Source organism: Sceloporus undulatus, chromosome 7 (genome assembly GCF_019175285.1).
Source record: "Sceloporus undulatus isolate JIND9_A2432 ecotype Alabama chromosome 7, SceUnd_v1.1, whole genome shotgun sequence".
Taxonomy (NCBI): Eukaryota; Metazoa; Chordata; class Lepidosauria; order Squamata; family Phrynosomatidae; genus Sceloporus; species Sceloporus undulatus.
Window position 1 is genome coordinate 4,675,501 of NC_056528.1, and position 24,950 is coordinate 4,700,450.

Sequence of the window (24,950 nt, forward strand, 5' to 3'; positions counted from 1 at the left end):
AACATCCAAACCATGATACCTTTATGGGACCAACCAAAATGCACAATTATTTCTTGCAAGTTTTCAGGGTCACACTGGTTTATTGGCTTTGAAAGCTTTGCAACACGTAATCGCGCCTTTTGCTTGGCCCCATAAATGCACCATGGTTTGGATATTTCAAAGCTGCAAATGTGGAGGGACAAAAGTGTATACATGTTGTTGTTTATTCTCGTTGTGTACCTTCGTTTCTGACTCATGGCAACCCTTAGGCAATTCTTTATCAACCTCTCTCTGTGTTTGTTTGTTTGTTGTCTGCCTACAAGTCATTTCCAACTTATGGCAATCCATGAGGGGAAGCCAGAGGCTTTCATGGCTGGCATCCATAGTTTTTTGTGGGTTTTTCGGTCTTATGGCCATGTTCTCAAAGAACCTTCTAGAACATGGCCACATAAGACCTAAAAACCCACAAAAAACCACTATATATCATGAGGCTTTCTGAGTAGTTGCCATTGCCTTCCCTGAGGCTGAGGAACTGTGATTCTCCCTCTCTCTCCCAGTTGTTTGTGTGTTGTTTGTTGTTGTTGTTGTGTGCCTTCAAGCAATTTCTAACTTATGGGGTTTTCTGGGCAAGATTTATTCAGAGGGGGTTTGCCATTGCCTTCCCCTGAGGCTGAGAAACTGTGATTCTCCCCCTTCTCTTTCTGTTGTTTGTTTGTTGTTTTTGTTTATTTGTTTGTATGTGTGCCTTATGGCGACCCCAAAGCCAACCTATCCTAGGTTTTCCTTGGCAAGATTTGTTCTGATGGGGTATTACTATTGCCTTCCCCTGAGGAGGCTGAGAGAGTGTGACTTGGTGACCAGTGGGTTTCATGGCTGAGCTAGGATTCGAACCCAGGTCCTCAGAGCCTGTGCCACTTTGGCTCCTCCCCAAAACCCTGTTTTTTCCCCTCCCTTTTCCCTTCAAGAAACAAAACTGAGGTACAACGGGGTCTCCCGCGCGACGCCTCAGGGGCTCTGCCTTCGAATGGAGGCCCGCTAAGCCCCGCCCCCTGCGCCCCTTCCCCGGCCTCACCTGAGCGAAACGCTTAAACAGCCATGGCTCCACAACCGGCTCCTTTTTCGTACCCCCCGCCTGGGACTGCACCCTGCCTCACTTCCTCCCGCTCCTCTCTGGGATTTGTAGTCCCTCTATGCCCCCTCGGGCCTATCCGCGCGGCTGCGGCCCGCCGCTGTCAATAAACTACAACCCCCATCAGCCATCGCGGCCCAGCGCCTTACCTCGCCCAGGTAAACGCGTCCTCGCCAGGGCCGATTTTTTCTTTCCGCCGCGGTGGCTCTCGGGAAATGTAGTGTCTGGACGACTAAGCGGACGCCGGAGTTAATAGAGTTGATACCCGGAGTGGACTACAAGTGCCAGGGAGGCTTTCGGGGAGGGAGGCCATTTTGAGTGTTGCTAGGGAACGGAGACGCCCCTGGAAGAGGAGGGAGGAGGTGAGAAAGGAAGGAGAGAAAGAAAGAAAGAAAGAAAGAAAGAAAGGAAGGAAGGAAGGAAGGAAATAAAGACTGAGGAGTGTGCTTTTAAAGTTTTGGTGGAAGGGGAATGAATAGCATTACCAAAGCTACAAAATATATATATATCAAATATATATATATATATATATATTGCAGCAGTATATATGTATATGTATATAGTGCTGCAATATATATATTTTTTGCAACACTATATATATGTATATAGTGCTGCAATATATATATATTGCAGCAGTATATATGTATATGTATGTATATGTATATAGTGCTGCTATATATATATATATAATTTCATTATATATATATATATATGTATATACATATTATATATATTGATATGTATATAGAGATGCAATATATAAATATAAAATAAAATGTGTTTATATAATGTGTGTGTATATATATATATATATATGATTATATATTTATATATAAAATCATATATAACACACACACATATAAATACATATGTATATAGAACCACTATATATATATATATATATATATAATAAAATGTTATGTTTATATGTGTGTGTATATATATATATATATGATTATATAATTATATATAAAATGATATATATATAATATACATATATATATAAATAGATATGTATATAGAGCTGCATTATATACTATATACATTTTATGCTTTATAGACATATTATATATATATATATATATATATATATATATTATATGATGCCACTCAAACAAATCAAGTTCTGTTTTCCTAAGTTTGTATTTTTTAATATATATATATATATATATATACACACACATACACACAGTATATATATATTTTCTGACTGAGGCAGTAACTGATGTTAGGAAATCCAGTGCTATAGTATCTTCCAGCCAATTCTAAGGCAACGAATGACAAACAACAACACTTTTAACTTGGAATTCTTCCAAAAGATACATATATACCACAGTAAATAAACTCTTCTCTCAGGAAAAATCAAAATAAAAGGGCCTAAATGCCCCAAAGGCACTGGATTCCCGTTTGGTCTTCGAAGCTAAACTGGGTCAGCTCTGGTTAGTCCTTGGATGGGAGGCTGCCAATGAATCTCAGGTGCTGTAGGCAAAGGAGCTGGCAAAACTCTCTCTGAGGAATCCTTGCCTAAGGAAACCCTAGGGGCATTATCGCACGAAGCACTTCCCGCCCTGGAATCGTGGCCCAAACACTTCAGGTGAGATCGCCGGCCGCGCTTCTGAAGCATCACTGAAGCGCATCCCGTTGTTCTTCTGTCGACAAATCCTTCATGGAGCAGCCATTTTTGTAATAATGGGGTCTTCCATTATGCAAAATATGGCTGCTCTGCAAACGAATCATAGAATCATAGATTTGGAAGAGACCGCAAGGGCCCTGATCCAGTCCAACCCCATTCTACCATGCAGGAACTCTCAATCAAAGCATCCCTAACAGATGGCCATCCAGCCTCTGCTTAAAGACCTCCAAGGAAGGAGACTCCACTACTCTCCATTGAAGGAGTGCATTCCACTGCCGAACAGCAACCTAATAGCGCACTGTTGACTCATGTTCAACTTGTGGTCTACTTGGACTCCTGGATCTCTTTCACACATACAAATCTCCTTCAGCCAGGTGTCCCCCATAATCCTATATCTATGCATTTCATTTTTCCACCCTAAGTGCAGTACCTTACATTTCTCTGTGTTGAATTTCATTTTGTTAGCTTTGGCCCAGCTTTCTAGTCTATTCAGGTCGTTTTGAATTTTGATCCTGTCCTCTGAGGTATTAGATACTGCTCCTAATTTGGTGTCATCTGCAAATTTGATAAGTATTCCCCCAGTTCTTTCATCCAAGTCATTGATAAAGACGTTGAGAACAGCACTGGGCCCAGGACAGAGCCCTGTGGGACCCAAATGGTCCCTTCTCTCCAGGATGAAAAGGAGCCGTTGTTGGCTTTGGCCGGCCAACCAATTTCAAATCCACCCACTGAGTTGATTCTCTTCTTCCAAAAGCATTTGAAAGGAAGTCATATTGAGAATGGAGCAAGCTTCTTTTCTGCTGCTCCAGAGAATAGGGCCTAGAGCAATGGCTGCAAACTAGAGGAGCCATTGCTGCTTCTCTTTTTGCTTCTCTCTTTAACCTTTTGAAGCACATAGGTAAAATTGATAATGGCCGATATCCAGAACGCCTCGCCTTCCCAGTTTAACTACACCGATGGGATCCCTATAACTGATCAATAACAATGTAAAGGGTTGGTGTAAAAAGAGACACATCAAGCAGCAGAAGATCTTCAGTCTCCCGACTTTTGGAGAAGTCCCATTTTGTTGGAATAAACCACAGAAGCAAGGGATACCCTCCTCTTTTAGTTGCCTTTCAGTCTCTTCATCTCCTTCTCCTCCTTTGCCCCCCCCCCCCCCCCCCCCCCCCCCCCAAAGAAGAAGAAAAATCAAAGCTTTCCAACATATCAAAGCTGCCTTTGATTCTTTGGAAATATCAAAAAGCGGTTGTGACGTTCTTTCTTTCTTTTTTCCCCTTCCAGGATAACAAGAATTGGGTTTTCATGTCAAGATGTCTTTTAGCATTGCGAGAGAGAGAGGCGAAGCTTTTGATGCAAAGGTGACAGTTCAGGAGGATTTAGTGTGTTAATTGGTGGATGGGGAGACGGGAGGACAAAGGTAACGCTTGTGTGTTTTAACTTGTCCCTGTGCTTGTTTGCACTCCTTTGCTTCCAAGCAAACAGCTTAGTTCAGCGACTGAGCAAGTCTAGATTGTGCAAAGGGATTGCACTCAGCATGGCTTGCCTTCAAGTTGCTTGTTGATCTATGGCCACCCGAAGAATTTCCTTGGCCCTTATTGCACGAAGCACTTACCGCACTGGAATCCTGGCCCAAACGTTTCAGAAGCGCGTATGTGGGATCCTTGGTCCTTGAAGCGTCATTGAGGCATTTCGCTGTTCTTCCGGCGATGAAGGTGCTTTGGTTAGGACCCACTTGGAATAATGCTGTGTCCACTTCTGGGCACCATAGTTCAAAAAGGATGTTGAGAAACTGGAGCCATGTGTCCAAAGGAGGGCCACCAAAATGGTGAAGGTCTGGAAACCTTTAGAGCAGTGATGGTGAACCTTTTAGAGACCGAGTGCCCAAACTGCAACCCAAACAACCCAAAACCAACTTATTTATTGCAAAGTGCCATGTTCCTCTGGCTTTCTAGTAACAAACTCTGGCAAACTCTGTGCTGGGGCGATGGCACATGTGCCCACAGAGAGGACTCTGAGTGCCACCTCTGGCACGCGTGCCATAGGTTCGCCATCACTGCTTTAGAGTTTTACCCACATCCTATCCATGGGTCATATCAAAGTCCATAACTTTGGACCCCAAACTTGCCCTCGACTTATACATAAGGTCGACTTATAGTTGAGTATATATGGTATACCTTTACCCTAGCATTGCCATTCCCTTGGACTTATGTCACTTTCAGACTGTGCAATATAAAGACCAGGATGGTAGCGGTCCAACGTTTGCTGGCGGCAGTGAAGTCCTCCGGCGAACACACAGTGATAGTCTTACGGACATTTTAATAAACTGGTTTATTGGCTTTGCATGCGACCGAGCGAAATTTTAATTATCTGTGTAACGAGGCTAGGACAGATTTAAGTGTTTCTCTGCCTGTCCCTTTGAAAACATTGGGAGTTTATTCTCCCATTAATTTAGGCATTTAAGTGCTCGGCTTCGATACCGATCATGTAGCTATGTCTGCAGTGTTTAAATCGCTTTTAAATCTTTAAATTCAAACGCGCCGTTCGTTCCCAAGAGGCTCCTCCGATTTAAAAACCAAAACCAAAACTCAGTCCACAATGCTGATATTATTAGAAGCACTAATATAGCTATTATCGCTGCATACCCTCCATCCTTTTACAGCTGAAAACTAGGAACAGGGATGCCAAGCGACGTCAGGATTATATTTTAATGTATTTTAATGGAATTAATTTAACTGTATTTGGATTAATTTAGCTGTATTTAGTTAAGGGGGTGAATTTTTAGTTGTTATGGAATTGTTTTATGCATTTTTGTAAACCGCCTTGATCCGTTGGAAAGGCGGTATATAAATAAAATTTATTATTATTATTATTATTATTATTATTATTATGGCAAAAGTTATTAATCAATAAATGGGACATTTTAAAAGCAGCTGAAAATGGGATGGCAGAGGATGCGTTGGGATTGTTCTTGCCAAATGTGGACATTTGGAGGTCATGCAGCTGTCACACTGAGGAACATGTAAGACAAGATGGCCAGCTGCATGGGGATAATACTGCACCTCATACCAAGCTCAATAGTCTCTAGATCAAGGGAAGTCATAGTGCCACTCTATTCTGCTTTGGTCAGGCCCCACCTGGAATATTGTGTCCAGTTCTGGGCCCCACAATTTAAAAAGGACATTGAGAAACTGGAGCCATGTGTCCAAAGGAGGGTGACTAAAATGGTGACTACAAGGGTCTGGAAACCATGCCCTATGAGGAAAAACTCAGGGAGCTGGGGATGTTTAGCCTGGAGAAGAGAAGGTTAAGAGGTGATATGAGAGCCCTGTTTAAATACTTGAAAGGATGTCATATTGAGGAGGGAGGAAGCTTGTTTTCTGCTGCTCCAGAGAACAGGAGACAATGGAGCAATGGATGCAAGCTCCAGGAAAAGAGATTCCGCCTCAATATTAGGAGGAACTTCCTGAAAGTAAGGACTGTTCAACAGGTGAACAAACTCCCTTGGAGTGTAGTGGAGTCTTCTTCCTTGGAGGTCTTTAAACAGAGGCTGGATGGCCATCTGTCAATGGGGATGCTTTGATTGAGAGTTCCTGCATGGCAGAATGGGGTTGGACTGGATGGCCTCTTCCGACTCTAGGATTCTATGATTCTAGGACTTGCCCCAGGCTCCCCAATTGCAGGCTCAGGTCCCAGAGGCTCTGGCTCATCCTCTGAGTCCTCCAAGTCATCCTCCAGGCTGGGCATGACATCACAACATTTTGGCCTCTTAGGCCACATTAGGCTCAGAACATGTCTTGCTTAAAATAGTAAGCAAACCAGCATTTGGTAACAATATTTTGTGATGGTGGTAGCAGTGGAGTTACATGGCTCACCAAGGTTTCCTATGGAGCTCATGCAGCCCCTATCCTCCCATGGTTGTCCATCCTTGCTATAAAAGGTGACATGGACCTTCGTGGGCAGGAGGAGTCTGGCTCAATATGTTTTCCAGGGGTTGGAAGTATTAAAGACTAGAATTGTTGGCCAATAACCAATGCAACCTCTCTCTAGTGGAAACTGCTAAAGAAGAATGGAGTTGGGGACAAAGAGCAATAATTACTGTGCCTTCACCGTCTACTTCGAAGGATCCGATGAAGCAAAGAAGGACCAAAGAGAAGATGCTGCTGAGAGCATTCAGGAGGCCTTTGAGAAGTTCAGAAGACGCCGGCAGGTAAGGCTGGCTGGCATTTTGCTTTTTACCTTAGGGTTGGTTAGGATCGGTTGTTTGAACATTGCTGGCTTTGCAAGTGGGAAATGGAAGCCATTGGCAGAAGACAGAGGATGGGATGCCACCATTACATCCTAGGGTTCTGGACCATGCATTTGCTGCATGGTCCGGAACCTTAGTACCGCTGCTGCCATGCTCCTTTCTGTCTTGGGCCATAAGAGCTTTTCTCTCCCCATTTTTGTTTTAAGTGTTTATACCAATATGACCACTCTCGGTTATGCTGATCTATGGTTTCGTAGCATTTATCAAAATCCGGTTGGGCATTTAAGGTAGGGTCCCATTTCCAGGGTGAAGAGTCCCAGCAAATTTAACCCGTGACCTGCCTATGCGAGTTCCTTTTTCCCTTCGGATCTCACTTTTCCCGCCCCGAGATCCTCGCGTCTTCTGTCTAACAAAACTCTGATCAAGTCTATCTCTTATTGCATGCATGGTACCCGACATTAATTGAGACAGGGCTGTGGTTGCCATGGGAGCTACGAAATCCCAAGACATCCCTAACTAGGCATGAAAGTTGAAGCCAGTCGAGTCGCGGCGCTTTCTGAACAGTTGCGGGGGGGGGGGGATCAAAACTCAAATGAATAAGTAAACGCATGACTATTGCTTAACTGGCATCTGGGTTGGCAAGGCTGACCCAGTTTCTCAAGTGGAATGAAGTTTCCAAGAACAACAGCGGCGAAAGGTTCGATGCTCATCATCGAATGAATGTATTTACTGTATAAGGAAGCAAATCCATGCGTTAAGTCTCCGACGGCCATTGGCGATTTGCAAAATGGACAAAATGGATATGTGGAGATTACTAGTCTGTTCCACCGAGGAGGACTTTGGCGTGTGCGAATGCATGGTTCTCTATCACCTGGTGCATTTTAAAAACCCAAACAAGCTGGCTTCCTCCATTCATATTTAAAGAAGGAAGGTTTAATTCCTCTTTGATGCCTCCCAAGAGGTAAAGCTGTTGTCTTGATGCTGAAAACTCGGCTCGGCACAGAGTAATTCAAGGCGTTATTAAAATTAATGATTGTTGTTTCCCCCCCGCCTTATAGATTTGTGTACCTTTTTTGCAGATGAAAGCCCTGCGCACAAATTGTATCGGCTTTGCGTTGCATGTATGGATTTAATTGTGTGTCTTGGCAACAGCCTGCGCTGCTAATTAAGCCTGATGAAGATCGTTCCTATATTAGGTTTTCCTTTGTGATCTTCGGTCTTGTTTCTAAAGTGCTTTCCCATTCCTACCATGCCTAGCTTTCAATGACTCTGACCGCAATTTGCTCTCAACTAGTAAATGTGCAATAGATTTTGAAGCGGAGGGATGGCATTATTAAGACCTGGACCTCATGGAGTGTGTGCAGGAATGAGAAATCCAATGGATGGGTGGACGCACATGGTGCGCTCGATATCATAGAGAGGTGGGCAATATTTTCCCCTCCAGATACAAAATGTGGAGGGCCGACTGTATTTATATCACTGCTTTGGGACTGTTTAAAGATAAATAGTGTATTAATATGTTTCCTTGCTTAGTTTATTACAGCCTCCATGCATTTTCTTGGAGGTGCAGAACCAGCTAGTAGTGCAGCTAGTAGTACAGTGCAACTCTGTGGTCAACATCTGCCAGACGTTGGTCCATAGACTCATCCTGGAGGGCCTGCAAATGGCTAGAGAAGGGTTTTCTCCTAGGTTCTCCAGCACAACTCTATGGTCAACCTCTGGCAGAGTTGCGCCAGAGGACCTAAAGATTGCTATAGAGAACATATAGATCAAAACTGTAAATACTATATATACTCATGTATAAGTCTAGAAATGTTAGTCAAAAAAATTGACCCTCCCAAAACAGAGTCGGCTTATCCACATGTCAATATTAGTACTCTTATTTTTAAAAAGGAACCATCTCCGGTTGAAAGGCAAACTATAATCTGCCCTGGAAGCATTGACACATCTCTGTTCTCTCATCCATCCAGCCTTTAGTGTGAGCATAGTGATGCTTGCTGGAATTGTGCAAGTTCTTTGGCATTGTTTTCCTTTGCTTCATCCTTTAGATCCTTTGTTACATGGCCCTAAATTTTACCCTCAACTTATCCACAGGTCATATCCAAACCCGTAAAACCTGCCCTCGACTTATACATGACGCCAACTGCCACAGGCGAAATGTCAGGAATGAACTCTTCCAGAACACGGCCACATAGTCTGAAAAACCCGCTCCCCAAATCTCTTTTTTTTTGCATTATAGCTCTCAGATTCCCCCTCGCCGGCAATACAGAAAAGACTGGCAACAGAGAAGCCGTTTCTCTGAAGATGCCAGCCAGAGATGCTGGCGAAACATCAGCAATAAACTCTTCTAGAACATGGCCACATCGCCCGAAAAACCCACAACAACAACAAAATGATCTATTTTTTTACAAATTACTTTTAAATGTGTGTGCCAAAAATGGCATTCATCGCAACAAATGTTGCCAAATCTCAGGATGTTTCGCTAGCATCTGTGGCTGGCATCTTCAGAGCATCTTCTTTTGCACAGCTAGGCCTTATACAGACTGGCAAAAGCGCCACGCTGGGTCCGATTTAAGGGTTTGTTAGAGCTGGGCATCCATACGTGTCTAGCCCTACTAGCGGTGACCGCGCACCATCTTGGCATGGGATGCATGACACTGATGTGTGTGTCCATACACCCAAATGGCACTCACCAGACGTGATGACATCAGGGCACATGAGCGCCATTATGGTGCTCCTAAAAAGAAGCCGCTCTAGGCAGCTTTTTTCGGGAGCACATCAGTGCCGAATGTGCAGTTGGCGCAAGGCAGACAAGGGGCAAAAACGGGCAGCATGGATCCCAACCCCCCCCTTAGTCTCAAAGGTGCCACAGGATCCTTTTACATACCAATAAGCCCTTTTAAAGCCACCTAACGCAGTAGGCATAACCACAACTTTTGGCAATGAATGATACATGAGATGAAACACTGTCGATGAAAGCACAATAGGCATACTTTTTCTTTTAAGTAGTGACTCTCAACTTCACATTCCCGATGTAAAGCTACTCCAACAGTAGTGTACTGTGCAACTTCAAGCCTCCCTGGTTTCTTTGGGGTGACTCTGAGACCCCATCCCCGCATTAAGCATGCAGGGATGCTCCTCTTCACTGTCTACATGGCGAGAAAAAGTGTCCGCCACCTTCTTCCTTCCTTGACGCCTTTCTGCCTTGTCAGCTTCTGTAATTGAGAATTCAACAGCAAAAAAGCAATGTAACGAGCCTTCAGTTTTTACTGTCAGCCCGGCTGTCCCCATATTTCAAGTTTATGAGGCATATTCTTGCAGTGAGACAAATTGTATACAAGGCCCTCATTCCACCGATATTTCCTAGTTGACATTTCATCTTCTCCTTGGAGCCAGGTTGCCATGCCAAGCCGACAATGGAAGAGGAGAAGGAGAAGGTGAAAAGGATGAGAAAAAAGGAAGAGAAAGGCGGCAGTAGGGGAGGAGGAGTGGGCAGAGGAAGTGGAAGAAAGAAGAACAAGAAAGTGGAGGAGAAAGATGTTGGACCACAAAAGGGGGAGAAAGAGAGAAGGAAAGGGTTGGACCACAACTCTGTGGCAGAGCCCTTCCTTTGCATACAGATCACAACTGTCTGGCCATAGTGACCTTAGTTACTATATATACTCAACTATAAGTCAACCTGATGTATAAGTCGAGGGCAAGTTTTGGGGCCTAAATTATGGATTTTGATAGGACCCATGGATAAGTCGAGGGTAAAACTTAGAGGCACACAGCAATAACATCTCCATGTTTCACCTCCAGTTCAGTGTTTCTCTCTCTCGGCACAAACAGCGCAGGCACTGAAAGAAAGAATATATATATATATATATATATATATATATTGAAGAACAACTGTGTTATTTTTTTAAAAACCAAGGCTGTGTTACAAGAAGAAAGGAGAAAAGGGAAGGGAGGGAGGAAGATCACAAGCTCCTTCCCAGCAGCTTGAATTTCATGCTGGGAGATGCAGCTAAACGGGCAGTTTTTCCTATTGGAGAGCGAAGCCATGCGCCTGCCTTCGACTACAAGGCATGGATCAGAGATAAGAAAATGCTCTCAGCGGGGAGGAACCAGCTTCCGCTGGGCATCCTAAATCCATTTAGGCCTTGAGGTGGGACCGTGATATTAGTGTGATCTGCCTGGTCTCCCAATAAATGGCCTCCTGACGTTTCGCTTTGCTCTTCGCGGAATGAAATGGGAAATGCAGTCTCTTGGCCACCCGTTCCTCTTAGGGAGAGCATCCCAAAATGGGAGCTACCAGTCTCTCAACTCAGAAATAATTGACTCCATTGTGAAGTCAAAGGCTTTCATGGCTGGCGTCCATAGTTTTTTGGTGGGTTATTTGGGCTCTGTGGCCATGTTCTAGAAGATTTTGTTCCTGACGTTGCGCCGGCATCTGTGGCTGGCATCTTCAGAGAATGCTGGCATGGAAGAGAGTTGGGTATATAGTGTATATACAGTTGGCCCTCCTTATAGACGGGAATGCCTTCTGCGGCTTTGAGATCACATGGAAGGTAAGCCCAGGTAGAAATAATGTGGCGCATACATGTGCCGTGAACCCCATGCACCGCTATGAGCACACGATCCATTATTTCCTATGGGGCTTGAACATATGCTCTTTCCCCCATATGTGCAAAAGGGGAGGGCAGACTGTATATCTAGTCGAAGGCTTTCATGGCTGGCATCCATAGTTTTTAGTGGGTTTTTCAGGCTCTGTGCCCATGTTCTAGAAGAGTTTGTTCCTGACGTTTCGCCAGCATCTGTGGCTGGCATCTTCAGAGAATGCTAGCATGGAAGAGAGTTGGGCATATATATATGTGTGTGTGTGACCCTACCCACTCACTTCTGTGCCAGCATTCTCTGAAGATGCCAGCCACAGATGCTGGCGCAACATCAGGAACAAACTCTTCTAGAACATGTCCACATAGCCCGAAAAAACCACAAACAAACTATGGATGCCGGCCACGAAAGCCTTCAAGCTATGTATCCAAGATGCAGTAGTTGTGGTATTTGTGTGCCAAGCCTCTGTAGCATCTAGGATGCCTTCTGATGCTGAAATGCAATGGTTCTCATCTCCCCCCTTTCTTTCTGTCTTCCTTTATCTTTGCTGGTGGTCTAAACCCATGTGAATTCTCCTTAGAGCCTTCCCGATGCGAACGTTCCCCCAACATGTTCTGCTGCTCCCGTCAAAACGCTTAATGTAGTCCCTGTCAGTGCCTGCCATGTTCAATATTTATTTTCCCGGAAGAGGCTGAGCTAAGCTTGACTTAGTCTGCTTGCAGCTGGAGGAACTTCGAGAACAGAGAGAAGGAGAGAGAGGAAGGATAGGCGGGTGGGAAAGAATTGGGATCTCAGGAGACCCAACGCCGAATGAAGCTTCTCGGAGGGAAGTGGCATGTTTATCGCAAACATCACGGATCATTAGCAAAAGTTGCAGAGTAGATCTGGAAAAAAGGGGGCGCTTGGATATTTATTGAACGCCGACAGTGAGCCATGCATCTTACGGAGGCAGACGCCTGCAGTGAAGGGAAAGCTGGGAGACACTGAATTCGTTTTGCTTGCAATTAAGACAGTGCATAATGCTTAAGGAAAGGCCTTTGATACTTTTCATAAAGCAACCAGACAAGCAGCTCTCCGCTCCCATAGTTTTGCCAGCAAACAAGAACAGAAGAGGATCTGCGCTGGACTGGATCAAAGGCCTATATCTAGTCTATGCTAGCCAACCATCTTGGGTCCTGTAAAGGAAGAAAGGTAGACTATAAATGGAATAAATACATGAAGGCCCAAAGTAGAATACATACTTTCCTGTTCATGATCCATAGGGCCTGGTATTCGGGGTCATTGTGGGATTTGATACTGGAGATTCAACCTTCGTGACTAAATGGCGTTGTTGACAGCAAGCAATAGCAAGTACATTTCTATACCGCATATCAGTGCATTTAAGCAGTTTACAAAGTGTAAACTAAATGCTCCCAACAAGCTGGGGACTCATTTTAGGAGCTTAAGTCCTTCTGCTGGTGTTGAACTCGCAACCTTATGGTTTGTGAGTGAGTGGCCGCAGTACAGGCATTGAATCACTGCGCCACTAGTGTGGTTCTTATGTGCCTCCAAGTCGACTCTGATTTAGGCTGACCCTCTCCTAGGGTTTTCTTGGCAAGATTTCTCAAGCAGACTGGTATGATAAAGTCATTATAATGGTGGCACTTAGTCTGGACCCCCCTTCCCAAAATCCTGGCTACGTCCCTGCATCCATCACTCTCAAAGGCAGTGTGTCGGACAGCCCTTACTGTCAGGAAGTTCCTCCTAATGTTGAGGTGGAATCTCTGTTCCTATAGCTTCCATCTATTGTTCTGGGTTTTACTTTGCTTCATCCTTTAGACAAGCGGTCCCCAAACTGTGCTCTTTAAGAGATTTTGGACATCAGGTCCGAGAAGCCTCAGCCATCTTGGCCAGTAGTCTGAGATCCAGGGAGCTTAAATCCCTTAATAAGCACAGTTTGGGGACCACTGCTTTAGATCCTTTGCTATGCGCCCCTAAATTTTACCCTCGACTTATCCATAATAGCAAAATCCATAATTTGGGCCCCAAAACCTGCCCTTGACTTATACATGAGGTCGACTTATAGTCAAATATGTATGGTACTATTGCTATCAGTAGCCTGGTTTTCTTGGAGAGGAAGGAAGAGCTGTTGGTGGATGGGGCTGGTGCCCAAGCTAGACATGCTCAGTCTCCTCCCTCCCTCCCTCCCTCCCTCCCTCCCTCCCTCCCTTTCTTTCTTTCTTTCTTTCTTTCCCCACTACCTCTATTTCTCCCTAACCACCCTTTTTCTATCTGTCACCCTGGTTCTCTCTTTCTTTTCTTTTTGTCACCCTTTTCTCTCTTTCATCCTCCCTCCCCATTCCCCAAGAGAGACAGATCCCTCTCACCTTGCTTTTGAAACTGGGCACTGGGCCGGTTGAAATTAAATAGTGGGCCTAGAAGTGGAGGTTGCTCACCCTTGTACCCAAAAGACCGCACAAACCTCCTCAGTGCAAAGCAGGCTTCATGTGTTCAGGCAGCCGCAAAATGCTTAGTTACCCTCCTAACCCCAAATCGGCTAATCCATTTGCAGAAAGGCGGGCATGTGGAGAGGGGCGGGCGCCGCCACCGCCGCCGCTCCAGACAGTTCCTCTTCCCTTTTGTCTCATTAGCCAAACCGATGGCACTCAGCACCTGGACGAGACCCTCTTTTCCGAAAGAGATCCACGTGTCGCAGACCGAACCGTTTGCGGGCAGAGACTTGAAGAAGACGAAGCTATAAATTAAGTTTTTATGAAGGCACCGAAAAACAGCCTGGTGTCCTTTTTATAGCTCCATATCTGGGTAACGGCAATAAATTAGTTGACATGCGCCCAAGGACATCTTACCCTTATGCCACCATTGATCGATTAGTTATATATATTCTTTTCTCTGTCTGGTGTGTGTAGCATTTTATTTGAATAGGATTTATCACGTCGAGGTGTTTAATATGTTTATGATGAGCCTGGATTATAGGACACTATGGCCTGATACAGACAGGCCAAAATAAAGCTGCTTCAGGACACTTTGGAGGTATGCCGTTTAAATGATACAAGCGTCCTAAGAGTCCAGAAGCTGCACCAAAGCCATGCTCCAGTCCTAAGGACTGTCTGTTCGGGCCCTAAAGCCTACTTACTAAATGCATCTGAGAAAGTAGACTGAAGTCTCCGAAAGCTTATGCTGCTGACTTCTTTCTTTCAGTAAGTCTCAGAGGTGCTACGAAATCTCTCTACATAATAATTCTTAGTTCCTTAATAATATATATTCACAGCGATGTTGTTAAAGTTGAATGAACCGATCAAAACAAAAAAATTGACATACAGCCAAGGAGCTTGATTTATACCATGGTTAAATAAAACCAATTACGGTTTGGAGCTTTTGAACTGCCAAAAGTAGCAGTTGCTGGTGCGGAGAGGAAAAGAACGGAAAATGCCTCCTTATCCTTCTTGCCTGCTGTTTTATAAATCTCCTTCTCTTTTTCTCTCTCTTCTACCCACCTGGAGAAATAGACTTAAGTCTACTTCCTCAGGTGCATCTGGACAGTATAGGAATATATATTTTTGTATCGTTAGTATGCTTTCCACACTTTTGAGGAAGCAGACTTACTATAAGTCTATGAAAGCTCACGCTGCCGACGTCTTTCCTTCCGTTTGTCTCAAAGGTGCCGCAAGATCGCTCTACATACTAGTTGGCAATTTGTACACAGAGAAAAGTTGGCATTTTTGGAAGCTGACAGATGCGGATCCCGAGGGAGGCATTGCAACAGCATGATGTTTGCTTGGAGGGGCTGATGCTGCTTTAAAGGCTTGCAATGCCTTCTCTTCCTATGTTGAAAACAAACATTACAAAAACCTATATTGGCTGTACCTTCTCTTCCTTTCCCGCTTTGGAAGTGGGACTCTCTGGTTAAAGAGCAACTAAACTATGACCCACGTTACCTGTCTGTAAGCCGCATATCGGAGTAATAAAGCAAATGGAAAGGAAGGCTGGAGGCATAATTACTGGAAGGTGGAGGCGCAAATCCATTTGAGTTATGGGCCAGCCATAACCCCAAATGTCGCTCATGAAATAGCTCCCGCTCTCTCCGACCGCGGAAGATCGGTCTCGAGTGGTATTTCAGCAACTGGAGGGCCACAAAACAAATGCGCCAAGTGTGCACACCGGGCCATAAAAATGCCACAGGGGGTTGTATACTTGGAGGGTTTCTGCTCCGTCTGGCTTCTCCGCCAGCCAGAAGCTTGGGGGCAAGGGTATGAAAAAGGCAAGGAAGAAGAAGGCCATTAAGAGGGGATAAATCTGTGCCACAAAGCCGCAGCCGGTTTCCCGTTGTTGCAAAGCTATGGAGGTTTGCTAAGGCATGGCGCACCCAGGGCTGGCCTTCGGTGTTTCTGCTGGTTGCGGTGGAATTGCTTTTTGGATGTAGTATTTTTACTTCTCATTTGATACAAGACATGTCCTTCCAGGCTTGTTTTACCAGAAAATCTGGTTCATTTCCCCTGAAACCATAAGCGATTTCTGAAACTGGAAATGACCTTTTGGTCTTTTCTTGTTTCATGGCTAAGCGGCAATGATGCAGCCCCTGGAAGATCCTAATGGTGGTAAAATGGTCCCAGGAGACCCAGATTTTTCCCTGTTGCTTTTCTAAAGGGAAGGCCTACTTTCGTTGCTGCTGCTGTGTGCCTTCAATAACAATAACAATTATTATTATTATTATTGATATTCCGCCCATCTCCCAAGACTGGGACTCAGGGTGGCTTACAACATTAAAAACAATACCTTTTAAACCGGACCGCAAATCGGTTTGAACCTCTTCCAATGACCCTGGTTCCCACTTGAAGCAATTCGGAGAGAGGGGCCACGCACCAGACCCATTTAACCCGCATCGGTTTGACGCCGATGTCTTCTGTGCCATTTTGGATAAATCGATTCCGCGCAAGTGTGAACCAGGTGTGGACCGGAATCCATTTAAATTTGCCCTTTGGCTGGCTGGAGCAGGTCCATTTCGAACCGATTCGTTCGTGAACGTGAACCGCAAGCGGGTTATTTTACAAGGAAAAAATGCGAAGCCGTATTGATAATGGAGCAAGCTTGTTTCCTGCTGCTCCAGTGAAGTGGACCTGGAGCAATGGCTGCAAAGTACAGGAAAAGAGATTCCAGCTCAACATTTGGAAGCATTAGGAAGAACTTCCTGATAGTGGAACGCATTCCCTCGGAGAGCAGTGGTGTCTCTGTCTTTGGAGGTTTTTAAGCATGGCCATCTGTCTGGGTGCTTTTATCATGCCTTGCATGGCCAAATGGGATTGGATGGCCCTTTGGGGTCTCTTCCAACTCTGTGATTCTTCCTGTCCTCTTTCTTCACTGTCCAGGTTTTGCATCAATGCATCCTCTGCTCATCTGTTTGAGTGCCAGTTCCATCCTAGGAGTCACACTTTCCAGCAGTGTCTCTCGTTTCATTTTGGCTGTCTCATCATAGGGCTTTCAAGGTAAAAGCCATTCTGAAGTGGCTTACCACTGCCTTCTTCAGTGAAGTGCTAGCCGAAGCATCACTGCTGTGGGTTGTGAGAGATCCTTTGCCAATGCCGTTCCCACTACTACTGCTGCCCTGTAACTGTTTGGCACATAACTGTCTGATTTGAGAGGACGCCCTACCAGCAGCATTGCTACTGTCAACAGAGCCTCATGCCTCATTGGAGCCTCCATACCTACTGCTGCGGAAAGATACAAACCCAAGCATTTCAGCCTAGGCTAAGAGATACGTATTTAGGAGTAAGCCCTAATGCGCCCAGCTAGACTTGCTTCTGAGTAAGCATGCACTGAATTACGTTGTGCATCTTTGCATCCTTAAATTTGGTAATTCAGATTGGGGAGGACATTGCTTGCTCTGCAGGGATGGTGACAGAGTGCCACCTCGTGGTCATTGGTTTGATAGACAACTTGGGCAGGCCAAATTAAATGAAGTTTCTTAGGGGGCATTTGCATGTATGTATGTATGTATGTGTATATATACATATATGGTCCCAAGGATATGTGCATCGTTGTGCTGATGCATACCAGGTTTGCTGTCCCCATTTTGTTTTGTCTTCGTGAATCTCTTCGAGTCATTTTAAACCCCAGTGTCATTCGCACATGCCATTGTTTCGGGTTAAAATGGAGCCGCCGCCCTTCGAAGGAACAATAGAGAGCAATCCGGATCAATTCGGAAGCTTATTCCCATTGCTGGATGGAACAAGCTTGTTTTCTGCTGCTCCGGGGAACAGGACACGGAACAATGAATGCAATATATAGGAAAGGATTCCAGCTCAACATTAGGAGAATTTTGAGCTGGAATCCTTTCCTATATATTGCATTCATTGTTCCGTGTCCTGTTCCCCGGAGCAGCAGAAAACAAGCTTGTTCCATCCAGCAATGGGAATCCAGAAAGAGCTGTTCAACAGTGGAAGACATTCCTTCGAAGAGTGACAGAGTCTCCTTCTTTGGAGGTTTTTAAGCAGATGGCCATCTGTCAATGGGGATGCTTTGATTGAGAGTTCCTGCATGGCAGGGGTTGGACTGGATGGCCCTTGGGGTCCCTCCCAACTGTATGATTCTATGTTTCTGTAATGCAAGAAAAAGCAATGAATGTGCTCTGGCTTACTTATCCCTCCTACCCTTTGTACCATCATAAATGTCAAAAATTAAAAGATTTGAAAAGGTGAACCAAGCTCTTTGATTTGGGAGCCATGCTCTTTTCCGAATCCCGGCTCCTTCCTATGTGACGCGCGGCATTAACATGTAAGCTACCTGGCATCAAAACCGGGTGCGGAGGGGAGAAGAGGCGAAGAAGAAGCAGCCAGTCTTTTGATTAGATGCCTGTGACTCCTGCTTTTTTCTGAATTGATCAAGAATTAATTTGGCATGCGCTTGCATTTGAAATTTTAATTGCCTACGGCGTTGAATCGTTCCAAGGAACGTCGCAATTCCTCCCCGCCTCCCAAGCCAGGGACCGCAAACAAACAATCCTTGCTGTCACAAGTCTGCCTCATCCACACAACATACAACCATCTCAGCAACTCCTTACCAATGGTCTCCTCCTTCCACCCCATTGCAGTTTTAGTGTGTGTGTCTGTGTGTTCAAATTTATATCTGAGTGATTGCAAGTGTCATAAATAGAAACCTATTATCTGCGGCAGCAATGGGAGCAGGGTCTTGCGTTAGAAGAATTGGGAATCGGAAGAGGAATAGGCCTAATGTGGCCATTAACTCTGGCATGCCAGCCCCGCTGCAAACCTCCTAATTCAGTTTCAGGAAGGGAGAAAGAGGCAAGGGAGTGGGTGCCGAGAGAACGGGCTTGGAATATTATTTGAGCATCTAATTGAATGCACCTGCCGCCCTCCGATAACGCAGCCAGAGATAATCTAGCGCCACAGGTAAATACCCTTTCGGAGGCGCAGGGTGGCACAGATGAATGGCACCTGTAATTTCCGGCATCATCCCCATTCCGGCTCCTGAGCTGGTATGCAAAGCCACATTCCTCTGACTGCTGTCAATGGAAGAGAAAATGTCAGTGAACTTTTAGGGCCCGGAAGATCCTCCATTGTATACAGTTATTGTAATATTTCACAGATACACACAGGCTGGTGCTTATTTGGATGGGTTGCTGGGATGAAAGGATGGCATTAATGACATCTAGACGGCCCAGCCGCCATGGCACCACAATTCAAAAAGGATGTGGACAAGCTGGAGCAGGTTCAGAGGAGGGCAACTAAAATGACGGAGGGTCTGGAAACCATGCCCTACGAGGAAAGACTTAGGGAGATGCTGGGTATGCTTAGCCAGAAGTGTATCATAGAATCAGAGTTGAAAGACACCGCAAGGGCCATCCAGTCCAACCTCATTCTGCCATGCAGGAACTCTCAGTCAAAGCATCCCCATTGACAGATGGCCATCCAGCCTCTGTTTAAAGACCTCCAAGGAAGGAGACTAGACTATCCTCCATTGAGAGAGTGTGTTCCACTGTCGAACAGTCTTTAGTGTCAGAAAGTTCCTTCTAATGTGCAGCTGGCATCTCTTTTCCTGTAGCTTGCATCCATTGCTCTGGGTCCTATTCTCTGGAGCAGCAGAAAACAAGCTTGTTCCCTCCTCAATATGACATCCCTTCAAGTATTTAAACAGGACAATCATATCACCTCTTAACCTTCTCTTCTCCAGGCTGAACATCCCCAGCTCCCTAAGTCATTCCTCATAGGGCATGGTTTCCAGACCCTTCACCATTTTAGTGGCCCTCCTTTGGACACGCTCCAGTTTCTCAACATCCTAGAAGGTTAAGGGGTGATATGATAGCCATGCTTAAGTATTTGAAAGTATTGAGGAGGGAGCAAGCTTGTTTTCTGCTGCTCTAGAGAATAGGACCAGCAACAATGGATCCAGGCTCCAGGAAGAGAGATTTCACCTAAACACTAGGAAGAAGTTCCTGGCAGTAAGGGCTGTTCAACAGTGCAACAGATCTCATTCTTTCATTTAGCTTGCTTGCATGGTGCTTAAGACCAGGATCCAGGGCTGGCATGACCAGAAGGCAGAGAGAGTTGGCTGTCTCAGGTAGCTGATGCTGGGAGGTGGCAGCAAAGTATTGGAAAACAGAGCTCTGTGTTGGGCAACCTGCCCTGGGTGCCCTACTCTGCTGCGGAAGGACACTCTCCTATCGTCAGTGTTAAATAGGGTCGCCAGGTAAGGTCTTTTCCCCTTTTGTTGTCATAGAACCATAGAGTTGGAAGAGACCCCAAGGGCCATCCAGTCCATTGATCCTAGAGATTCCTAGAGAGAACACTTTGCTAACCATATGGAGCTCCTCTACTGCAATTTTGTGCAGTTACAGCCAACATCTGGCACATGTTGCGTTGGAGGACCTAGAGATTGCTAGAGAGGTGTTCCCTCGGGGAATAACACAGTGTTTTTGTGATTTGTGGCTTTTCCACTTTCACGGAGGTCCTGTGCCCCTAACTTGTACTTTCAAGCCGTGGATGCTTGAATGAATCGGTGGATACGGAAGGATGACTTTATTGTATTTTAATGGTGGGTTTATCTGTGACCTTATACTTTACCGAAGGTACTGTCTTCCATGGTTCACTGAGAAATAGGACACTGAGTTATTGAGAAGGCTAAATCGGGATTCGAGAACCATTTGGTTAATGGCTGGCCAAGTTTCTTGATCTTCAGACACTGACTGCTAGCGAAGGGGAATATAAAAAACTGACAGCGCCGCCACCGCCAAAGCCGTACAAGGCGCAGGGAGACTTGAAATTAGTTTGCCGTATGCCGGGCCAGCGGTAATTACATTTTTATGAGAGAGTGAATGTTTAATGTCATTCTTTAATAGTGTCTCGTGGCCTGGAAGAATGCAGCTTTGAAGCATGAGCGTTTCTGTCAGAGGCAACGGCTTCCCTCGGTGACAGTCCCCAACATGTGATCTTTGCTACAATACCCAGCCTATGCTTGACTCCTTCTCCGTCTCCTCCTTCTGCCGCTCCTTCTTTTTCCTCTTCTCCTTGTCTTTCTCCTTCTCCTTTTCCTTCTCACCTTCCTGCTCCCTCCTCTTCCCTTTTTTCATCTCCATCTCTTTCTCTTTCTCCTTTTCCTGCTTCCTCTTCTTCCCTTTCTTCCTCTCCATCTCTTTTTCTTTCTCCTTTTCCTGCTCCCTCTTTTTCCTCTTCTCCTTGTTTTTCCCTTCACACCCTCCTGCTCCCTTTACTTCTTCTTCTTCCTCTCCTTCCCCTTCTCCTGCTCCCTCTCCTTCCTCTTTTCCTTGTCTTTTTCCTTCCCCTTCCCTTCTCCTGCTCCCTCTTTTGCCTTTTCTCCTTGACCTTCCTTTTCTCCTTTTCCTTCCCATCATCATGCTCCCTCTTCTTTCATCCATTGATACAGATGCTAAATAGCACTGGGCCCAGGACAGAGCCCTGTGGGACCCCAATGGTCACTTCTCTCCAGGATGAAAAGGAGCCATTGCTGAGCACCCTTTGCCCGCTGCTTGGAGGTTGCTTCCCACCATTCAGTGTGGCATGGCTACTGGTGCGCAGTCATGCCAGACCCTGAACGTTGCTATTCAATACCTTTATCAATGACTTGGGCAAAATGTTCCTGCATGGCAAGGGGATGGCCTGGATGGCCCTTGCGGTCTCTTCCAACTCTGTGACTCTATGGAGAGAAGTGACCAGTGGGGTGCCACAGGGTTTTGCCCTGTCCTGCCCTAACCACTGTTGTCTTACATTCAGAATTCAAGTTGCTCAGTGCAAAACTGTCAGATGTACAAGTTAATTTGTGAGTTGCGCTTCAGGTTCCCAATTCCCACCCCCAGTCCCTACCAATTTTTGGCAACCGGAGTTGGGGCACACTGGCATGGAGCCACTGGCAAGAATGTTCTCCTGACTACCAGCCAAACCCAAAGTTCACCAAGTTCTTTTGTGGGAGGAAGGGTGTGCAGGAGAGGCATGGCTTTGTTAGGCCAGTGTTGCCTGGAAGGCAACAGGATGTGAATAAGACTTCATCAGATACCAACAGCTAACTGTAAAAACGTGTTTCTGGAAGACACGAGAAACTGATTCGCGTAGGGTTGAGATTTGGCCTTGCCCCCATGTTTTTCTGGTCCGTATTTAATTATATGCTTAAAAGATTACTGGGTTGACTTTCCATTGAAAGCTCTCGGGGTGCCATGCATCGAAAAACGACAACACAGGAATAAAAATCACAATTAAGATTAGAACGAATCTACACAAGAGTTTCACCAAATCCAAACAGCAGAGGAGATAAAAATATTAAAACAGGGGATAGACAAATCTGTTTGTTTTCAGATTCATTTTTTGAAAATCCCCAGGTTTCCCCATATTTCTTATGAAACGACATGCAGAAAGCGACATTTGTGCACATTTTCATTCCTTTGGAAACCCGTATACTGTTTTATATAAAGTCAACCCATGATAGGTTTTGCAGGAGTCCTAAGTCGACCACAAGTTGAACATGTGTCAACAGTGTGATGCGGCAGCTAAAAAGGCCAATGCGATTCTAGGCTGCATCAATAGAGGTCTAGTGTCTAGTTCAAGGGAAGTAATAGTGCCACTCTATTCTGCTTTGGTCAGACCCCACCTAGAATATTGTGTCCAGTTCTGGGCACCACAATTCAAAAAGGATGTGGAGAAACTGGAGCCATGTGTCCAAAGGAGAGCAACCAAAATGGTGAAGGGTCTGCAAACCATGCTTTATGGGGAGAGACTTGGGGAGCTGGGGATGTTTAGCCTGGAGAAGAGAAGGTTAAGAGGTGATATGGTCGCCCTGTTTGATATTTGAAAGGATGTCATATTGAGGCTGGAGTAAACTTTTTTTCTGCTGCTCCAGAGAATAGGACTTGAAGCAATGGGTTCGAACTAGATGAAAAAAGATTCCACTTCAAGATTAGGAAGAACTTTGTGACAGTAAGAGCTGTTTGAAAGTGGAGCACAATCCTTGGGAGAGTGGTTGAGTCTCATTTGGAAGTTTTTAAACAGAGTCTGGATGGCCTTCTGTCGGAGGTGCTTGGATAGTGAGTTCCTGCATGGCAGAATGGGGTTGGATTGAATGGTCTTTGGGGTCTATTCCAACTCTGTGATTCAATGGCCTGTTACACAGACTGCCAAAATAAAGCTGCTTTGGGTCTCTTTGGAGGTATGCTATTTAAGTGATGCATGGGTCCTAAGAGTCCAGAGGTTGCGCCAAAGCCACACTCCATTCCTAAGCACTGGAGGGCAGCTTTGGTGCAGCTTCCGGATTCTTAGGATGCATGCAGCATTTAAACAGCATACCTCCAAAGAGACCCAAAGCAGCTTTATTTTGGCAGCCTATGATTCTATAGGAAGCATCGTCTGCTTAAGATCTTCTTTTGCTCAAATCCAGTGGCAGCCAGTAAGTGTTATGTCAGGGAGAGGATCTGCTCGGGACTTTAGTCCCAACTTTAAAGGTGCTGACCTTACTGTGCTGACCTTACTGTGGGTTCCACCACCTTGGCTAGCTCCTGTATAAACCAAAACCCAGAACAGATTCACCGCTCCATTGATGTGGGCGCCATGCGCTGCCATGGTACAAATCCAATGTCTTGATGCCACGGGATCATCACCAACCACCCCAAACCCCTCTTTCCCCTTTGTCTTGTCATATCTTTTCCATTGGAAGAACCGTCTTTCTTTTTGCATCGTCTTCTTTTTGCATCGTCTCGGCGGGCAAATATTTATGCTCCAGATTGGCCAGAGGCCGGAAATTGTGCGGTTTTTCTGCCTTCTAACAGGTTGTCGGGTTGTTCAGGCAAATAGACAAAAGGACGGTTACTTATCTGGTTGGCTTAATGTGCCGCGGACGCACATTTCAAATGGAGCAAAGGTTGTTCTGGGGGCAGAGGAGAGAGATAAGGGAGCCGTGGGAAGAGAGAGGGAGGGAAAAGGGGGAAATATCAGTAGGTTAGAGAAATAAATTTTACGCCATAATTTCCTGTGTGCGGTTTGAATTTAATCTCCTGATACTTTAGATCACCCTTCCCCAACTGGCGTCCCTACAGCTGTGTTGAATTACAATGCCCATCGTCCACAGTTGGTGTATTCATAAGTGATAGGAGGGAAGTCTGGTGCAGGTCCATGAGAAGAAGAACCGTTATTATGGCACACTCCTTCGCATCTTTACTTGCCACTGATTTAATGGGCTTTAAGCAAAAGCATATAGGATTGCAGTTGGGGGGACCAGTCCTATAGAGTTAACCCTTGGTAACCATTGGTGTTTGGTTCCAGAACCAATAGATAGTGGATGCTTAAGTCCCGTTAAATACAACGCCATAGTAAAATGGTGTCCTTTCTATCCCTTGGCAAAACCAAGGTTTGCTTTTGGAATTTATAGATGTTTAAATTCAAGCCATGGATACTTGGATCCATGGATAAAGAATGCGTGGACTGTATTCGCAGCTCCATGCTTAGAGATGGTTTGAGAATGAAGGTTAGGGATGAAAACATCAATGTATCAAATGCACCAAGACAGCATTACTGACTGGATTTCTCTGGCCTGAGACTAAGATTCTGGGACTTCTGGTGCCCTTAGTGTCTTCTTCAGTCCTAAAATGTATTCCAGGCCAGAAAAATCCCATCGGCAATGCTGTCTCGTTTTTCCATGTGCATTTGACATGTTGTTGTTTTCGTTTCTTGCAAACTGACTTCCTCGGAAACAGGATTTCCAAACAGAGAAAGAGCGCATCTTAATTCTCACTGATGTGGCAGAGTAACTCTCTAAAGCATATCACTGGCAATTATACATTGTTGTTGCTTTCTTTCTGTCTTGTCCCTCCCTCCCGCTTTCCTTTTTCACATCTGCACTGCAGAAATAATCTG

The 24,950-nt window shown here is 45.2% G+C and overlaps 2 protein-coding genes across 2 annotated transcripts in view; one reads left to right on the plus strand and one right to left on the minus strand.

The window, feature by feature from the left end:
* C7H1orf159 (chromosome 7 C1orf159 homolog) overlaps positions 1-1,277 on the minus strand; it is a 29,946-nt gene extending 28,669 nt beyond the window's left edge. Inside the window, exon 1 of the mRNA XM_042477760.1 lies at positions 1,258-1,277. The gene's annotated coding sequence lies outside the window, so the exon portion shown is untranslated. The remainder of the gene's footprint in view (positions 1-1,257) is intronic.
* A 2,743-nt stretch (positions 1,278-4,020) lies between these two features.
* The window catches only part of TTLL10 (tubulin tyrosine ligase like 10), a 166,930-nt gene continuing 146,000 nt past the window's right edge, over positions 4,021-24,950 (plus strand). Inside the window, 2 exon segments of the mRNA XM_042479848.1 lie at positions 4,021-4,099; positions 6,789-6,948. Of these exon segments, the coding sequence (XP_042335782.1) occupies positions 6,808-6,948 (141 nt within the window). The 5' untranslated portion in view covers positions 4,021-4,099; positions 6,789-6,807.